The sequence below is a fragment of the Amborella trichopoda genome, chromosome 4, assembly GCF_054954075.1.
Source record: "Amborella trichopoda isolate Santa Cruz 75 chromosome 4, AtrichopodaSantaCruz75HAP2 v2.0, whole genome shotgun sequence".
NCBI lineage: Eukaryota > Viridiplantae > Streptophyta > Magnoliopsida > Amborellales > Amborellaceae > Amborella > Amborella trichopoda.
This window is the reverse complement of record NC_142339.1, coordinates 2,056,217-2,076,988: the sequence shown is the minus strand read 5'-3', so window position 1 is coordinate 2,076,988 and position 20,772 is coordinate 2,056,217. Positions and strand designations below refer to the sequence as shown.

General features: G+C 31.8%; 1 protein-coding gene across 1 annotated transcript; it reads left to right on the top strand.

Moving 5' to 3' along the window:
- The first annotated feature begins 8,091 nt into the window (after positions 1-8,091).
- Positions 8,092-9,587, top strand: LOC18439417 (transcription factor MYB1). Its single transcript, XM_020670460.2, has 3 exons — positions 8,092-8,262; positions 8,393-8,522; positions 8,806-9,587. Exons 1-3 carry the CDS (start codon positions 8,151-8,153, stop codon positions 9,332-9,334), a joined length of 771 nt encoding a protein of 256 aa, XP_020526119.2. The 5' UTR covers positions 8,092-8,150; the 3' UTR covers positions 9,335-9,587.
- Positions 9,588-20,772: the final 11,185 nt, after the last annotated feature.

The window sequence follows — 20,772 nt, the reverse complement described above, 5'->3', positions numbered from 1 at the left end:
CCAGATTCTTCACTCTTGTGGTGTCCGGATTCTTCTTAGTCATTCCGAATTCTTATGGTGTCCGGATTCTTAGTCATGGCAAGCCACTCTTATGGTGTCCAGATTCTTCACTCTTATGGTGTCCGGATTCTTCTTAGTCATTCCGAATGGCAAGCCACTCTTTTTTTATTGGTTTAGTCCGGTGGTTCAGTCGGGATTCTGATGGCGTCCAAATTCTTAGGTCATGGGCAAGCCACTCTTATGGTGTCCGGATTCTTCTTAGTCATTCCGAATTCTTATGGTGTCCGGATTCTTAGTCATGGCAAGCCACTCTTATGGTGTCCAGATTCCGGATTCTTAGTCATGGCAAGCCACTCTTATGGTGTCCAGATTCTTCACTCTTGTGGTGTCCGGATTCTTCTTAGTCATTCCGAATTCTTATGGTGTCCGGATTCTTAGTCATGGCAAGCCACTCTTATGGTGTCCAGATTCTTCACTCTTATGGTGTCCGGATTCTTCTTAGTCATTCCGAATTCTTATGGTGTCTGGATTCTTCTTAGTCATTCCGAATGGCAAGCCACTCTTATGGTGTCCGGATTCTTCTTAGTCATTCCGAATTCTTATGGTGTCCGGATTCTTAGTCATGGCAAGCCATTCTTATGGTGTCCGGATTCTTAGTCATTCCGAATTCTTTTGGTGTCCGGATTCTCAGTCACGGCAAACCTCACATTGGCCGGCCTTACACATCAGCCTTACACATCCAGATACACGTGGCAAGCCTTAGACACCACAGCATCGCAACCACGCACTTTTACTGGTGGAAGTACAACGAAATTATTTATAGAACAAACTTTGATATTTATTTTTGGATGTGGGATAATTCCCACAAAGTGCATTAAATTAAAATGGACATTGAATAAGTATTATTAATATGAAACATTAATACACTTGTAACGGCGTGGCTTTATGCTCATTACTTCCTCTTAGTTGATGGACACCTCAAGTTCAAACTCAAACCCCACAGGTGTGTCACATTATTTTAAAAAAAAATTTATTCCATTTCAAGTTTTCTTTTTCTATTAACAATCTTTTTTACTAAATTTATTCTAGAATCCAAAAAATAATAATTTTTTTGAAAAATTAAAGTGTTGTTCCAAAAATTGGTACGCATTTAAATAATTTCTATATTGACAACTAAATTTTTATTATATTTATTAATTTTTACATTATAAACCGTGTAATATACTATTTTTGTTGTGAAAAAAATAAAAAATAAGCAGAAAATAGTGTTGTTAAAAAAAAAAATTTATTCCATTTGAAATTCTATCTTTCTATTGACAATCTTTTTTACTAAATTTATTCTAGAATCCAAGCTATTAAAATTTTGAAAAATTGAAGTGTTATTTCAAAAATTGATACGCATTCAAACAATTTCTATATTGATAGCCAAAATTTTATTTTATTTATTAACTTTTTTATTATAAATCATATAATGTACTATTTTTCTTACAGTTGTCAATAATACATTTTAAATTAGATGATATTATAAAATATTTTGGATTTGTTATTGTTTGTATAATAAAATAATTATAAAATGTTAACCAACAATTTTAATTTCAATCTATAATATTATAGTTAGATAGGTTGTAATAATTTTGGAGTATAATTAGGTTGTAATAATTTAGGTTTTTTTAGCAGATTAGGGTTTTCTGCCAATTCGAGATTTTAGTGGTCATTTTTTCATCGATTTAGTCTACTCTTTATTGTAGTCTATGTATGATTGATATACTTTATCCTCGATAATTCTATTATTTTTCTTTTGTGTGATGTAAATTTAATAGTTAACATAAGTTTATACAGGGAAAGAATGTCTCAATATTCACAAATTGATGAAAAAAATGTAAGTTAACAATGTAGTACATTCGTTTCTTATTAGATTCCTAAAAGATAACATTTATAATGAATTTTAATAATTTTTTTGGATTTTTTTAAAGCTTCATCCAACCAATTCGGACGATTCCCGATCTGGATCGCCGATTCACGGATCCGGATGGGTTTTTGGAGTGCCCAATCAAGAGCACCGATCCGTTTTTTAAACCACTGGGCACAAAGAATAACCATTTGAGTGAAAACCAACTACGTAGAATGTAATATTTAATAATATTTAAGTGAATATACTATATCTTTTTAGTTATTATTTAGTTATATTATTTAAATAAGAGTGCGGTTTGTATAGAGCCTAGGCTCTAAACAATCAAATTAAAGCCTACCTTCAAATAGTGTCGAGGAATGCGATTTTAATGTGGGAAATCTTTGTGAAAGCTTTAAAATATATTTTTATATTTATTTATAAAGTTTAAAAAATAGTGTAGATTGACAGATTTATGAAAACTTGAAAATATTGAAATTTGACAGTCCAAAAGTGCATTACAAAATACACTATTTCCAAAAAACTTGAAATCCATTTTTTTATCATGCTCATGCATCTTGATATTGAGATGATGAATTTGAGGATATTTGTGCATCAAAAACATATCTTCTAGTGAAATTTTTGAGGTAGGCTAGAATTTGATTGATTAGAGCCTTGGCTCTATATAAACTTTTCCCTTTAAATAATGTATGTATATATTTAATATATTATTTAAATATATTTAAATACATAGTTTTATTTTTGGGTCGGGTCCGGTCCCATTACATATTTACATGATCCCTTATTTTGTTCCTACTCCCATCTCCATCCCCACAACCTAATCCAAACTACTGTTCGAAGTGAGGCCATTCTCTACCCCTTCGGTGACCCGAAGTCGTGTTTTGCAAATGACTAGCTTCTTTATACAGGGTTTGCCAACGCTTGATTATTTTCTGGTCTTACAATACAGACTAGAATTTAACATATTCCTGATCTTAAGAACTTCCACATTAAATCAACAATCTTAAGAAATTCCACATTAAATCAACATACAATTTAATGAACCCAATGCAAAGTTACTTAGAATCTAATAATGTATCTTGAAAAATTTGAAACAAACAAAGCAGTAGAATTAGTACTGGTAATATAGAGATTACGCATCTATCTTAGGACAATAAATTCTCTTTAAGGTAAGAGAGAGATTACGCACCCATCTTAGGACAACAAATTTTTAGTATAGAGAGAGATTTTAGCCAGAGAGGTAAAATAGCAAGAGAGAGACACATTATATGGACGACGTATTAATAAGGAGATATTTTATACGTAGAGATATAAAGATAAAATTATATAGATAACGAAAACAAAATTTAAGAAAAGGAGATAGAGAGAGAGTGTGCAAGAGAGAAAATCTCTATGTTATGAGAAAAAGATATTGTTAAGTAAAGAATAGAGAGATTTTAGGGGAGAGAAAGAGGGGGGGGGGATTTTGTGAGTAAGAGAGAGAAAGAGGTTTTAGGATAAATAAAAAAAATATGGAGCAAAAAATATACAGGAGATATTTTAAAAAAGGCAAGAGAGAAAAAGATAAGAAAGAAATAGAGAAATATGTGAGAGAGGTGATTTAGAGGAAATATAATTTTCATATATTCTCCTAAAAAAAGATATAATGAAAAAAGAATATACATAAAGATGGGAAATTTATGGAGACCGAGAGAGGGATATAAGTGAGTATTCTTTTTTTTTGACAAACAAATATAAGTGATTATTCTTAACCATATAGGGCTGAAATTTTTTCTTAAATTAGTTTGTGCTACTAATTGAAAAAGAGAAAATTACGGATATATTTGGTGAGGAAATCCTAAAAGAATGAAACTTTCCATTATTTGATTAAGATGAGTAATTTTTTAATGAGAAGATTCGTATTTTTTTTATTGAATATAAAAATCCTTATAACAAAAAAATAGTGCCTAAATTACTTTTCATATTTTAAGAAAAATTTCAAAATTGAAGGGATAATGATGAGTGCACAAAATATTTTAAATTTTGGATGAAATTTCTATAAAATTATTAGATATACATTATTTTTGGAGCTTGAAATTGACAGATCCAAGGCCAAAATAGATTTAGAATGATTTGAGATGTGTTACAGATCCTTGATCCTTCAAGAACCGAGTTAACACCTAAGTTGGCGACTCAGTTGCCAATAATTTAAACAAAACAAAAAAATAAAAAAGAGATAACTAATTAGGAAAAGTTTTCTATGTTCCACCTACAACATAGAAGTTCTATGTTCCCCCTTATCCAACCGTCCATTTTTTAATGGAGGGATAAGATTGCCCCAATTACAATGTCACGTCTCTATACTCTTTTATTTTTAAATTTTTTTCTATAAACTGTTTTGACACCAAATTTTGGACGTGCATTCCTATATTAAACTTGCACTAATGAAAAATATAAAAAAAAAAATTTTCAATGAAATGAAATGATCAAAACACCCCTGAAAGTTTCAAAAAGTCTCTAAAGTAAGATATATTATTATTTTTTGAAGAAAAAAAAACACAAAAATGATCCTCAGTATAGGATTACAATTAACTAAAATAAAAAACATACTCAAATACGTAAAAAAGCAGTCCATCCAAAATGTTATGTTGTATACACCAATAAAATAAAAAATAAAAAATTAAATTAATCAAATTTCTCTATACATAAAGAAAGCAACAAATTGTTTAAGCAAATTCAAAATCTCACACTGAATTCCTGGTAGCTTAAAACTTTGGTATACAAAATCTGCTCAAAACTTTAGTATACAAAATCTTTATAAGGATGTATTGAGTTTTAAAAAAAAAAAAAGAGATTTTTCATTGGGTTAGTCTTGTCTATTATTTTGAAATATGTGATTGTTCTGATACCTTATTTTTTGCAGAATAAATTGTTTGCACTTTTTTTTTAGACTTTTTTTAAGGGAAATTATTGATGAAACGTTTTATAGAATTTTATTTTAAATCAAGATTATTAATTTACACCTACTATTAATTTGCTCATCTTTAAATAAAATTCATTATTCATTTCCGAAAGCAAACAGTCAGAGAAATAGAGATGTTTCATATGAGAGTACTTCGGAAAGGGACTGGCATTATTCATTTCCCAAAGCAAACAGTGAGAGAAATAGAGATGGTTCACATGAGAGTGCGTGGGAAAGGGACCGGCGCCGTGGTGGTGGGAGTATAACGTTCATATAAGAGTGCTTGGGAAGGAATTGGCGCCGTGGTGGACTACGCCGATACTTTAAAAAAAATTAATTCTTAAACTGTTTGAAAAAGAAGATAGGGATCTCCACTAAATGGAAAGCTTTTTATGTTTTCATACAACATAGGAGTTCTATCTTTCTTTTTAACCAACCATCCATTTTTTAATGGAGGGCTAAGATTGCTCCAATCACAATGTCACATCTCTACACTATTTTATTTTTAATTTTTTTCTATAAACTATTTTGACATCAAATTTTGGACGTCCATTCCTCTATTAAACTCACACTAACAGAAAAATATAAAAAAAAAAAATTTTTAATAAAATAAAATAACCAAAATACCCTTGAAAGTTTTAAGGGGTATTTTAGTCATTATTTTTTATAAAAAAAATTTATTGTTAATATTTTTTATAGGTGCGCCCCAATGAGAAGATGGCACTTGCCAAATTTTCTATTCAGAAAAATTGTATTAAAAGACTAAAAATAAAATACTTTGAGACGTCGGATCTAAGATCAAACAATGAATGGCTCTCTTGATAAAAAATGAACGGCTGGATGGTAAGGGGAAGATAGAACTTCTATGTTGTAGAGAAATATAGAAAGCTTTCTCCTCCACTAAATTACCCAACAACAAAAAAAAACATTTTGGGAGTACATTTGGTCACTTACTTTTTAATAATTAACTCAACAATGTTGTGGTCGAATAAAATAAGGAAAAAGTATTAAAGTTGCAATTTTAAAATGTATAAATACGGATGCACCTCAAAAATCTATCGGATAAGGTTGTCTTAACATTGAAAAACCCTCTAGTTGATCATCTCGACATAGAGATGTACGAATATTATTAAAAAAAAGATTTTGTGTCCCGAAAATAATGCATCTTACAACACATTATCTAGGCCGGCCATTTTCAAGATTTTCATATGTTTATGGATCTAGATTTTAACCATTTTTGGAGTTTAAACTTTTATAATTAAATATAAAAATAGATTTTTAGATAATTTTAATAATTTTTTACACCAAAATTATATGATATGATACAATTTGAAAGTGCACCTTAATTGGATGGTCTAAAGTTGCAAACTTATAAAAACTACACACATAAAATAATAAATCGATATTGCCACCCATCTTTTAGGATGGGTGGCATATCAAAAGCAGCAGGTGGATAATTAAAAAAAGAGCAAATATGCAGTATATTTAAGACACATTAGACAAAGCACAGAGCTCTAGGCAAACAATGGGTACGGCTGCCTGGCCTTGCCCAGCCATGCTCAGCCTTGTCCGGTTGCTCCAGATCTAGATAAATTAAGGTCTGGACCACAAATCGCTTGAGGGCCAGGCCTGGTGGGCTAGGGCCATGGCCAATAGAGGCTGGACCGCCAAGCACAACCCTTGTTTTTCTATCTTTTTTTTGTTTTGCTTTTCTTTAATATTATTTAGCCTAGGCCAGCCCGGGCTAGCCCTGATTGTTGGCATTTCCACAACTTAAATATATGGCTAAATTGGGGTAAAAAACTATGACGAAAATACAGTAAAAGTTGGGGTATGGATATTAATGGTAAATTATTAGGAATATTTTAGTCATGCTTTTCTATTATATTTGTACATGTGATAAAAGCCAAACGTCAGCCGTCACGTGTCCCAAATTATTTTTACTGCTTGTACGAATTCATTTTAAATTAACAGATTGTTAGGTACATTTATTACATTCCAGATTGGACAAAGATCCTCAATATGTTGGGTAGATTTGCTATTATTCTAGATCGGAAAAATTTTAGATAAGGTTGAGGCCCTAAACAATCGAATTAAAAAGCACCTCAAAAATTATCATCAAAAAAATAAACACAAAAATAAAAATTGTTTCAATGTCCAAAACCCTCAAATCCATTCGTCTTGACCTTGAGATACATGAATATAAAAAAAAAAAAAGTACTTCAAGTCTTACAGCAGTGCATCTTGTATTACATTATCTTGACTACTAATTTTCAATTTTTCAAGAGTTTATAGATCTGCTTAATCTGCCCTATTTTTTAAGCTTTTAAATTTTACAATTAGAGATGAAAACAAAATTTTTAGGCCATCATAAGAATTTTTGGCATTAAAACGATATCTTTCAACACTATTTGAAGGTGCGCCTTATTTTGATTGTGTAGGGCCTCATCCTTATACAAACCACACTCTTCTAGATTATTAATACGGGTTTGGGATTATTTCTTCTAGATTATTAATATGGGTTTTGGATTATTATTACAATAATTAGATGATTTTAAAAAAAGAAATGTTAGATCTTGCTCGAAATTAGTGTTTCAATATCAACAATTACATATTTAGAGAAAAAAAAAGTGTCTACCCAGGTTTTTATTTTCAAGTGTCCATAGATATGTGCCATTTTTAGACCTTTGAATTTCATATTCAAAGAAAATAAATGCTCAAGCCTTTGTGGGTTTTTAGGGCTAAAAATGCACTTTCTATTAGGGTTTTAAAGTGCCGATTTACTTTTTATCATAAAGCCTAGGCCTTACGGAAACCCTGCAACCTTCAAAGCATAGACCATAAAAAGAAAGACATATATTAGGACCTCCAAATTTTTTTTAATTAAATTTTAAAAATTAACTTGAGACATAGCACTACTAAATGTTAACGGTTAGACACTCAAGCCCAAGCCAAATTCCTGTATCCCCAATATCTTTTATTTTATTTTTTTTGACAAGTGCATGAAAAAAAATTGGCTAAACACTCAAAGACCAAGCTAAATTCCCGTATCCCCAATATCTTTTATTTTATTTTATTTTATTTTGACAAGAGCATGAAAAAAATTTGGACCCAAACAGTTTAACGTGCTTTCTCACTCTTAATGATAATGGCTTACCTCATTTCCCTCCTAAGAATGGTAGCTGAAAACCAAACAATAACTTAACATATAAATATCAACTACAACCTTTTTTTATTGTTATTAGACCATATTTTCACTCTCCTCACATTCCTTTCTCTCTCCTCAAAAACCCTCACTCCATGGCCAAGAATGTCAACAAGGGTGCATGGACAGCTGAGGAAGATCAAATTCTCTCTCAATGCATCAAAACCCATGGTGCAAAGAAATGGCAATCAATCCCAGCCAAAGCTGGTATTAAAACCCTTCTCTCAAATTAGCAGTAATAGTAGTGATTAAATTCTGCTTTACTTGATCTTCTTGGGAATTATTTCTTCGACTCAAAATTTACGGTTCGTCTACTTCTTTTTTTGGCTTTTCGAAGGGCTTAAGCGGTGCGGCAAGAGCTGCCGCCTGAGATGGCTTAATTATCTTAGACCTTGTATTAAGAGAGGTAATATCTCAGAAGAGGAAGAAGATCTCATAATTCGACTCCATAAGCTGCTCGGTAACAGGTAACTGATCAATTATTTATCAACATTACAGCAGTTTGTGAACAGCTTCATTGTACAATTTAATGGTCAATCGCTTAAAACCAGTATCATTCTTTTTCACATTTTTTTATAAAAATAAGATTAACCTAAGCTTGTTTGACGCTATTGTTATGTAACAATAAGGGTGGTTATTCCATTCACATAGCTGTGCTTCTCTTAGCACAATGGCTAGTTGGTGCTTTTTTTTTTGCTGGTGCTTTAATTGATTGATTGTTTTTATTTTTTACTTTTTAATGTTTAAAAGGTGGTCACTGATTGCCGGCCGGTTACCTGGACGAACCGATAACGAGATAAAGAATTATTGGAATACTTATTTGAGCAAAAAGCTTAAATTCGAGAAACCAGCAGAGGATCCCAAACAAAGGCCAAGGCCCAAGAAGCAAAGGCTCGAAACACCGACGATGAGAGACAGCGAACCATTTAACATGGAGGTAAGCTCCAGTAACTCGGGTCATAGATCGAATGGGCCTTCCGATGCCGAGCACAAGATTAGTGCTGTGCAAGCTGAGAATTTCAAACTAGGGGAAGACAGTAGTCATGCGGGTTTGGTTAAGGATTTGGAGGTGGTGAATTTTGGTGATTCATATGAGGTGAGCAGAGAAGAGTTCAGTTTGGACTGGTTAAGCAACTTTTTAGAGGCTGATGAAGAGGAATTAGGGTTTTTATCAAGTAATAATTATCTGGAGGAGGAGTACAGGGACCTAATTGGGATTTCCCCTTTGTACTCATGGACTTCTTCTTCCTTTGCATGCACAAATCATAATTGTAATTAATCACAATAAGTAGTCCCTTTGTGAAAACTCGTTATCTTCTTCTTAGAATCCATGAAACCAGCTTTAATGCACACTCTATCTACAACTGATAAGAGGATGCTACATTACATTATCTAAGGAGCACATCACTTTACTTAAATGTACTAATATTTGTCATTTTATTCTTATTTCTATATGAGGTACTATGCTTGTTGACCTCTATTTTAATAGGTTTGTGTAAAAAGACTATGGAATTTATATCTGGTTTCTTTGACATTTTGGAATTTCTTCCTTTTCCCCTTTTCTCTTTGTTATTAATGAAAATAACCCTCTTGTTTTGTTTGTGGCAGAGGGCCGACTTCCAAAAATGGAATCCGCTCATGGAAGCTGCTGCTTCCATTTTACGGCTTTCCCACCGTCATGGAGGTTTAATTTGGAACTCGGGTTTTCCGCTCCCAAAAACTTCCACCAATCAAACACGCCATGATTTTAATTGAGTAATGTCAAACATGAAAAGACTTTTAGAAAATCGAAGAGAAATGATTCCATAGATTCTTGAAAATGGCAATTAATTTTCATAACGGATGGAAACTGACACACCACGATTATTAAAATAAAAAAAAAAATGAATTTTTTAATCTTCAATATACTTTCAAAAACAATATATTTTTCAACCGTTTATCACGTTTGATTTTTTACAAAAACCGTGGTCCAAAACAGAAATGCATCTAGAGTAGAATATACAGAAATGCATCTAGAGTAGAATATACTTTGTTTGAGATCCTGAATACATCTCTAACATGAAATTATGGAAGATTCCCAATTTGAATAGGGCTTTATTTTAAAATTTTCCCACAATTATTTTATCGTGGAAACAAGAATAAGAGTCAATATTCAAAAACTAATATTTCTATAATAAAGAATACTATTCGGTATATTATAAAAACATTCATTTTTATTTTTATTATAATGAGGTTACAATTACTTGCAGTCATTGAACATAAAAAAAAAAAAAATCCAATAGTTAAAGGTGCCGTCACACAAGGTGAGAATCTTATTTTGATTTTTTGCCCAATCAATCACACTATAGCCACCTCCCTAATTTTACATTTAATGGTCGATGGTAACCGCATTGAGCCAAAAATAATATATTTTTCCATCTCAATGATACCACCGCATTAAAATTTCGACCCAAAAGATTTTCTACTCCTGCGAGAGTGTACTATTCATCTAGTCCCTCAAGGAAAAGTTACACTAGGAATATTTTTTAGATCTCTAATTTTGGGGATGTGATCTCTAGAATAACAACCAACTCCAAAGAATAATAATAATAACTCTCACTCTCTATGTACCTTAGCTTCTCAAATAGTTGGGAAAATACTTTAATAATGATGACTCGTTATTTGCATAAAAAATGGCATCCCAAGATTGCACTAGAACCATCCAAAATTTTGGGAAAATGATGTAAATGTTTGAGAACTCACAATCCAAATTCTTTCTTTGAAAATAATCATATAGTTATAATTAGATAGATTCCCCAATTTCAAATTAAAAAAAAAAAAAAACTCCCCAACAATTGTTTGGCCAGGGGTAGTCAATGTATAGTATGCTACATGATCGAACTTCAAAGGAATTAACATTGAAATATACAAAAATAAGACATTATGATTATCAATAATATACGCGTACGGTTTATAAAAAGTTACAACTTTATTTGTAGAAGTAAAGTTGTGGTATTTTGCGCTGTCTATTTTAGTTTGATAGTGAAGATTTGATACATTTTTTAAGACAATGTCAAAAGATAACACATCTTTTATTATAGTATCAAATCTGTACCGTCCAAATAAAATGGAATGTGTAAATTACTACAAAGTTGCAACCTTATATCAACTTTTTCTATAATATATTGCAAACATAATTGGAAAAAGTTTATATACAATTGCAACATTAAATGTAGAATAAAGTGCACCTCAAAAATCTATTAGAAAGGCCGTTATGATGTAAGAAAACCATCTAATTGATAATCTAGACATCAAGATGTACGGATATGAATAAATAAATAAATAAAATCCCAAAAATAATGCATCTTGCAACGAATTATTTAGACGGTCCATTTTTAAGATTTTCAAATGTTTATTAGATCTACATGATCTGAACTATATTTATAGTTTAAAAATTTTAAAATTAGATATGAAAGTAGATTTTAAGGCCATTTTAACCATTTTTTAGACCAAAATTACATATGACGACTTACTTTAATTGTATAAGGTAGCCACATTATGAAAACCTCACCCCAGCATAATTACCATTATTCTTTTGTTTTATTTGGGTGAGTTAAAAGAAGTGGCATTTTTATTGGGACCCAGTTTTTATGCGGCCAAGCTCACATAGAAATGTGGAATTAATACATCTATATTTGAGACGGATTTTTTGAGACGGATTTTTTGACTTAATTTTTAGGACATGTAATCTTTAACATCACGAATATGACAAAATAAGTGAATTTTAAAAATTAAAAATAATAATTTTAGTTAAAAAACAGTTTGGACACGTGAGTTTGCATTGTTATTAGCTTGAACACCTATTTGCATCAATCCGATAAGATGGATGGTTTAGACCGCATATATAATATAATTTTCTTTTTCATTTTAAAAAATATATATAAAACTTTGGTGGGGTAGTGATAAAAGAACAGTGGAGCGTGGGAATAATGATAAGGAGGCCATCGACAAACTGCTTACTTTAATCCATTTTTTATGATGTGATGTGATTTGATGTGATGTGATGCTACTTACGAGAGACACATAGCTACGTGCAAGATACTAATATAGTGTCATTCCCTCGTGGACAATGGGAAAAGTTTATGTAGTCTTGAGGCCTGAAACAATCAAATTAGCGCGTACCTAAAAGGTTTTATTAAATGAGATTGTTTTGATATAACAGAAGTTCAAATTGATTATCTTGATATCAAGATGTATGAACATGAGAAAAAAAGCGGATTTTAGGTTTTGAAAATAGTGTATTTTGTAACGTATTTTTGAACCGTCAATTTTTAAGATTTTTAGGTTTTCATAGATATGTCCATTCACATTGTTTTTTAAATTTTAAAATTTATAAATAAGATAAAAATATATTTTAAAACTATCACAAAGATTTTTAATATTAAAATCATATTTCTTGATACTATTTGAAAGTAGGTTCTAATTTGATTATTTAGAGCCTAGGCTCTATACAAACCGTACCTCGACGATATGGTGGTCTAAGCTACCCCCAATTAGAATGTGAAATTGGGTGATACATTTATTCCAATGGCCAAAAAAAAAAAAAAATCGAATGTTGTGGTATATCCCAATTGTCAAATTTTATATTTGAGTGGTTATAAGCATTCGTGATTGTAGGCAATGGGACTTTTTACCTTTTATATATAGAGGTCACAATTACTTACAATCATCCGACGTGAAATTTGATAGCTTAGATATGTCATAAAATTTGAAAAAAAAAAATTTTGAATTTTGAGCATAGTCCATAAAATAGTTGTAGCACCCAATATCACATCCAGTGGTCAAGATCAATTGTGACCACCTTGTACCAAATATAAATAGTCATCTTATATTATTATTAATTTTATTTCTTTCTTTTTCTTTTTTAACGGTGCATTTATTTTTGTGAGTAAAATAACAAAGCTACAAAAGTTATAATAGATAAAAGAAAAAATCTATATAAAGGTGACACTATCAAATTGAGGCACATCTCAAAAAATTAATCGGAAGAAGTTGTTTCGATGCCCAAAATTCATCAAATCGACCATCTTGACCTCAAGATATATGTACATGAGAAAATTTGGTTTTAAAGTCTTGAAAATAGTGTTTCTTGTAATGCATTATCTAGACGATCAATTTTCAAATGTTCATATATCCATTCGATCTATGGTATTTTTGAAGCTTTAAATTTTATAATTAAAAATAAAAATAAAAATAAATTTCCTAATCGTCATAAAGATTTTTAGTTTTTGAAACAATATCTTTCAACACTATTTAAAGATTCACCGGGCCTAAGTCTTATACAAACCACACGCAGATAAAAAATGGAAAATTAGAGAGATAAGTCTTTACTTCCAAAGCACCCATTACCCATTAGAATCCTGTATCGCCAACTAAGCAAAGACCTTAACTATCCCTCATTGACATCGACTGTAACTCTCTTCTTCTTCAAAAAAAAACAAAAATACTTAGCTCCGTCTCTCTCTTGTTGAGATCTCTTCTTCAAAAAAAACAGACAGATTTTAACTCCACAAGCTCTGTCTCTCTCTACTTTTATTCATAGTTTCATGCACGTACAAACGCCAATCTCTCTCTCCATCCCCCTCTCTCTCTATCTCTATTTCTCTCTGTAAGATTTCGACTTGCTTCCTAAAGGTCTGGTATCCAATGCCACAAGCGTTTCACCATCTAATGCAGCCAACCCCACTTTTACAAACACTCACATTGCGTCACCACAATTATTCTCCAACCCCTCCTCCCTCTAGTTTATTATTTTTTAATGTTTCTCTTTCTAAATTATTTCTTTTGAAATATTTCTCTCTCTAAACTATTTCTTTTGGAATGTTTCTTTCTCTAAAATTTTTTTTTTTCTTTCTTTTAACCACCAATGGAGAAGATTAAAAATAAAAAAAGTCCATAAAACGAGGAGCCAAGAAGTAAAAGACTCGTCACAAATACTTAAAATGCACAATAAATTTCAGGAGAGAGATATATAAATGCCTTGAAAATGTTATCGATACATTAGTTGTTCTTTTCGAGCAAGCTCCTACTTTAAATCTTAGTTACCAAGACAGGACAAATTAGTCGTCTGATTGTTCAACAGCCAACCGATGGCTTTGGCATGGTTCAAAGTAAAAATAAGCTTTAGTAAAAAAAAACTAATCAAAACAAAAAATTGACTTATGTTGCGTAGTAAAAATAGTGCATCTTATAACAAGTATATTTTCAATATTTTCAAGTGCATAGAGATATGCTCGATGTGTATCATTTTTTAACATTTAAATTTTATATTGGAAAAATATCTCCATATCTCTTATTTTTAGGTTTAATTTTTTGATAAACCCAATATTTCAAAAGATATTTTCTAACCCATGATCACTTTAAACCAGTGTTTAAAAAAACGTCGAGTCGAACCGGACTCGCCCGGTTCGACTCGGAAATCACCATGGACGAGTCGCATAGGCGAAAAAAATGTGAATCGCACGGTTCTAGAGAGAACCGGACGATTCTGTACAGTGACTCGCCTATTCACTATACGGAATCGACGAGTCCGTACAGTGGATCAGCGAGTCCCGTACCGAACTTTTTTTTTTTTTTTTTTTTTGTAATCCATGATAGATTTTTTTGTAATACTTGATCGATTTTTTTTTTGTAATCCATGATCGAATTGTTTTTTTTTTTTTTTTTTGTAATCCATGATCAAATTTTTTTTTTTTTTTTATTTTTTGTAACCCATGATAGAATTTTTGGTAATCCATGATCGAATTTTTTTTTTTTTTTGTAACCCATGATAGAATTTTTTGTAATCCATGATCGAATGTTTTGTAATACATGATCGAAATGTTTGTTTCTTTTTTGTAATCCATGATCGAAATGTTTGTTTTTTTTTTCTAATCCATGATCGAAATTTTTTGTTTTTTGTTTTTTTTGTAACCCATGATAGAGTTTTTTGTTATCCATGATTGAATTTTTTGTAATCCATGATCGAATTGTTTTTTTCTTTTTTTGTAATCCACGATTGAATTTTTTGTTTTTTTTTGTAATCCATGATCGAATTTTATGTAATCCATGATCGAATTTTTTGAAAATTTGTGGTTTTTTTTTTTAATCCATGATCGAATTTTTTTTTGTAATCCATGATAGAATTTTTTGAAACTTTGTGATTTTTTTTTTTTAATCCATGATCGAATTTTTTTTTGTTATCCATGATAGAATTTTTTGAAAATTTGTGATTTTTTTTTTTTAATCTATGATTGATTTTTTTTAAAATTTATTATTATTATTTTTTAATCCATATTATTCAAAGAGAAAATGAGAGAGATGATGATTCTGAGGCCACCCTATCCCAACCATATTATTCACATATCGAGTCCCAACAGCAACAGTGTAGGGATGAGCACGACAGTGCAGGTGAGCATGAAGGATGGACAATCTTCGAGGATTTTAGATTGGGAACACAACAAAACACTAACACTCAGGGATTTGGGAATAGTCAGACGCTTGCTAATATCGATGATTCGTTTTTAGATCGAATCAATGAATTGTTAAACAAATTCAATCAATGGTACCAACGTGACCAAGAAGAACAATAACGTCGTCAATCATTTTATTTTTAGATCATATGTTACTAATTTTATGCTTTATTGTAGTCCATGTATGTTGATATACTTATTCCATGATAATTCTATATTTATCCTTTTGTGTGATGTAAATTAAATGCTGAATGGCGGTTCATGCAGGGAATATTCGCATATTCATTCAAAAACATGAAAATTCTTAATGGAGTACCCTCATTTCTTATTGAATTCCTAAAAAACAATATTTATAATGAATTTTAATAATTTTTTCGGATTTTTTTTAAGCTTTATTCTGACCGATTCACCCGATTCCCTATCCGGATCGCCAATTCTCCGATCCGGATCGGTTTTTTGGAAGCTCGATCCGGGTCACCGATCCGTTTTTTAAACTATTGCTTTAAACCTATTTTTTAATCTAAACAAATGTTCGAAAGACATGCTATTTCTAAACTCAATATTTTCTCTTTCTTCACTTATATACTCCAACCTTATCTTTTTCTCTCTCTCTTCCCGCATCTCTCTCACTCTCTCTCTTCCCGTGTTTTTCCAAACACCTCTCTCTTTCTCCTCCCGTGTTTCTCCAAACACCTCTATCTTTCTCCTCTCGTGTTTCTCCAAACAGCCATCTCTCTTCACGACAACCTCTTACCTCCCTCTTACCTCCATGAAGACTTTCTCTCTCTCTAGAAATTTGAGAAGATGGCTTTTAGAAAAGACACATCTTTTTAGATTTGTTTGGCCTAAAAAAAATTTTAAATTAACTTAGGGGGTTAGAAGAAATAAAATATATAATTTTTATGTCTCAAGTTATCTTTTAAAACCTTGGGTCTATTGTAAAATGAAACCTAAAAATAGAAGGTATGGAGGGTTGAACATGATTTTCAAGCCAAAGTATGGCTTCCAGCACTTAAACTACATCTTTGGGAAAAATATATAGGTATGTCTTACTTGTATAATATAAGGTAGGTACCTTATATGAACCTCACCCATTTTTAATATATAAGATTGACACCTTAAATTGTAAAATTAAGATGTACCTAAAAAATCCATCAAAAAAAGGCTATTTTGATATTAGAAAACCATTTACTTGATCATCTCGATATCGAGATGTATAGATATGGAAAAAAAAATTCAAGTTCTACAAATATTACATATTGCACCAAATTATCTGAACCGTCCAATTCAATAATTTCATGTGTTTATAGTTCTGCTTGATTTGAACCATTTTGGAGTTTAAATTATATAATTAGAGATGAAAATAGATTCTCGGACTATCCTAAAAAATTTCTACACCAAAATTGCATCTTATGACAAAGTTAGGAGGTATGTCTTACTTTGATTACTTGATGGTGCATCATTATTCAAGTCTTACCTATTACATACTTTTGAAATATTACTCATATCTTTCTTTATATTCTAAAATATGGTCGAACCCGTAATGATGGACTGATTTTTTACTTGACCAATCCCCTCGCCAATCCAGTGACCAATATTATCCTAATAACACACTTTCAAACTACTTTTTGGCACATGGTTTTGCTTTACCCCAATTTAGAAACTTACAAATTGATTGATAGTGATCAGGATAAAAGAATATTGCTATTGATTAAGAAATGAGCTAGGATTGAGATCACTAAAACATCCAAGAGTGGAAATGCAGTTTTGTCAAGAATGGTTTAGTATTTGTGCAGTGACAGTTATCTCTGATAAATTTATCTTATTTTCATTTTATCAAGAAAAATTTTTATGCCAAAAATATCCCCATAAAATCGATTTTTTCAGGGTTCCTGTTCTTATAGAATAAATATCCCAAATCTTAGTGACACTTATCGTTATTAAAATATTATCATGGGGAGTTTTATTAGAATACTATCATTGCTATTTTATCACTTCAAATATATGCCTACTAAATACATTGAAACTTTGTTGTTCCATTCAAATTAGAGGACCTACCAAATTCCACACATTTTGCCTTTGTCAATAGATGAATGATATAGCCAACTCCTGACATAAGCGAATATTTACCCTACACTGAATTTTGTCAATAAAATTGACAAAAAAAATTTGTTGATGTACTTATTCCTTCACTTACGAGGTGGAATTTGGACACCATTGCATGTCTTAACCACTAAATATGGATTTTTTTATTTAAGGGTCGTTTGGATACCTGGAAATATATTATCTGTGAAACATATTATGGGCATAATACATTACTGCGTAATACATTACTTACAAATAGATTGTCACTTTTATGGAGTATTTAGATACAACTTGGGAAATACATTGCTACTGTTTGGTTATGTCGGGAAGAAATATCAGAAATGCATTACCATCCAAATATGAAAAATATGGTTATGTTTGGCTAACATGATTAGACTTTGGTTTCAACATGAAAAGTCATTAGAATAATACGATTGGAATAACATGATTTTATTGTGATAAGCCTTATTTTTTATAGAAATCTTTCAAATGTCTCTCTATATATAATTTCAAATAAGCAATAAACTTATAATACCAAAATCAAAATCTTTATAGTACAAGTTAAAAAATGGGAAGAAGTTTGATTAGTAAACAAGACGGTTTGGTAATTGTAGTGGAAAATTTTGAAGCATTGGAGGAGACTAAAGAGGTATCTTATTTCAATTGAGCTTTTACTAATCTCTTATGAGGAGCATGTTGTGTGAAATTTGTTATTATGATTGTGTTGTGTAATTTCTCATCGATTACCAATTATTATTATTAGTATGATTACAGTAGAAAATTGTTCATCATCAAGGTCTACAACTGTTCAAATCAATTTAGATTTCCTTTTAAAACCTACCAATTATTAAAAAAATTTGTTTTTATATGAGAGTCAGGGCTACAACCCAAATTGGGGATAGAGGGATATAGTAATTTTTTATGATGACTGCAGTAGAAAATTGTCCTCGTACACCTGCTCAAATCAATTTAGATTCCCCTTTTCATATCCCTTACTTTCACTTTCTATTTACCTTAATAATTATACAATACAGCCTATACTTGAGAGAGGAAAATGTTTTTTTAAGCGGGGATAGAGAGAGATGCATATGAAATATTTCCAAATTTTTCACCCCTCACCGCACGTAATGGATTTCGTGAGTTTTGGAGAAATCTCGGGCAATATAACTTAATGTCTTTTCATTTCTAAATTTTTCACCCCTCACCACGCGTAATGGATTTTGTGAGTTTGGGGACATCTCGGGTACTATTAAAGTATATCTAAACTGTGTAAATGTCATATTTCCTTATAATCTATTGTCAGGTAATAGATTTCCATGTACCCAAACAAGCCCTTAGAGTTTTTTTTAGTGTAAAGAGTGTCGATGGTTTTTCCCTTTTTTTGAATTTTATTGAAAATTGTATATCTTTATATTTTTTTTGTTATACAAGTACTTTCATTTTTCAGTGCAGGTCACTCAAGATGTCCTGTTTTATCGCCTTAAGATCCTGACCACCTAGTTTTGATCCCATTCCTATTATACACATATTTCAATTAATAAATTTTCATTTAATATTAAAAAAGCTTCAATAAAAGCTTTAAAACGACAAGAAGAATGCCTAAAAAACATGAATAGAATTAATGAGAAAAGATATAGATACTTATGGTCTTACTAAAAGTATAACTATTGCTAGAGCAGAATAACATAACCGCATTCCCATAATCGACTCCAAATAATTAGGATAAAATATGCGGACTCTAAATAACTAGGATAAAATACGATGATGATTCATGCGCCCGCACATAGACTTAATGTGAGACCCCACCTTTGCTTTATTAAGGACTCAAGCATTTGTAGTCAAGACGAACACTAGTACATTTGTAAGTCCTTGGAAACGTGTCTTCTTATTCAAAAGTAATGGGGGGCTCATGCCTAGGCTAAGGAGTTTTCCCTGTAGTTGAGAGGACTAGGAATCTTGAAGGATCCAAGGAATGGATCCCCATGCCCTAAACGACATACAGGTCACGAGAAAGGAGAAGGTTTGACCATAGCTATTCCCACTTTATAAAACTCTAGATAACTTTAAGGCACTTCTGAGCCACAAGGAACATGTACAGCAAGAGTAAAAAAACGGTATTCAAAATTCAGTAGATATTGTTTCCTCTATAATTTTCCCTTTTCAAAGTTTAAAAATCTGGCGAGTGGACTCGGAATTGCTCAAGTCGGTTCGGACCCCAAATTCCCCCGTTCTGTGGAGCCCTAGATGGGAGATTCACCTTAGTTGCTCAAAATTAGGCAGTTCAACATGGTGATCGGACGATTCACCATTGAGACTCGACGATTGGCAATAGTCACATCTCTCTCTCTCTCATTTTACATTATTGAATTTCATTTAGTGTTCGTATGGGGTTTAAACAATCAAATCCTAGGTCATTCTAAGTAAATTTTTTAAAAAAGACGACCTTTTTGCTACCATCGTCTTCTGCCACATTACTCCCCAAACGAAAGGGTAATCTGCACTAAATGTCGAATGTGGACTCCACCAAAAGTACATAAGACAATAAACTTAAATACCAAATGCCAAAAACTAGCCTTTCTCTTCAAACCACGTACAAATATGACAATAACCAAATTGTTTAATACAAGCCACACCGACCCTTCTTCAAGAAGTTGCCCTACTCACCGACACAGCATGTTCTATGGAACGTGTACGCTATGTTCCTAGGGGTGACATCGGGCGGCTTAAGGGTGGTAAGAGCCCGAGTGCCCCGGCCCAACCCGGTCGGTCCGGTATTGAATAATTAGGGCCTAGGCCAGGAAATGTTGCCCAAAGACGGGACCAATCCAAACCAGAGGCAAGAAAGGGCCGGGGGTGACCTGGCAAGCCTGGCCATTATTTTTTTTTCTTTTTTCTTTTTTCTTTTTTCTTTTTTCTTGCTTGTCCAGGCAGGCACAGTCTTGGACTAAGGCCTCCTTGGCTTAGGTTGGGCCGCCGGTTCTCAAGGGAACAGGGCCGGGTCTAAGCCCTGGCTGTCACGACACATTCCAACCACACGGACAGGTGGCTAAGGCAGGATCGGCCCGGTTTGGCTTAGCCCATCCCTTATTTATTTATCTTTTTAATTTTATTTTTTTTGTAATTTTATTTGGCCCTAATAAGG

Coding starts and splice junctions, on each gene's coding strand:
- LOC18439417 (XM_020670460.2), top strand. CDS start 8,151: ATGGCCAAGAATGTCAACAAGGGTGCATGGACAGCTGAGGAAGATCAA. Junction 8,263..8,392: donor ATCAATCCCAGCCAAAGCTG/GTATTAAAACCC, acceptor GGCTTTTCGAAG/GGCTTAAGCGGTGCGGCAAG. Junction 8,523..8,805: donor CATAAGCTGCTCGGTAACAG/GTAACTGATCAA, acceptor AATGTTTAAAAG/GTGGTCACTGATTGCCGGCC.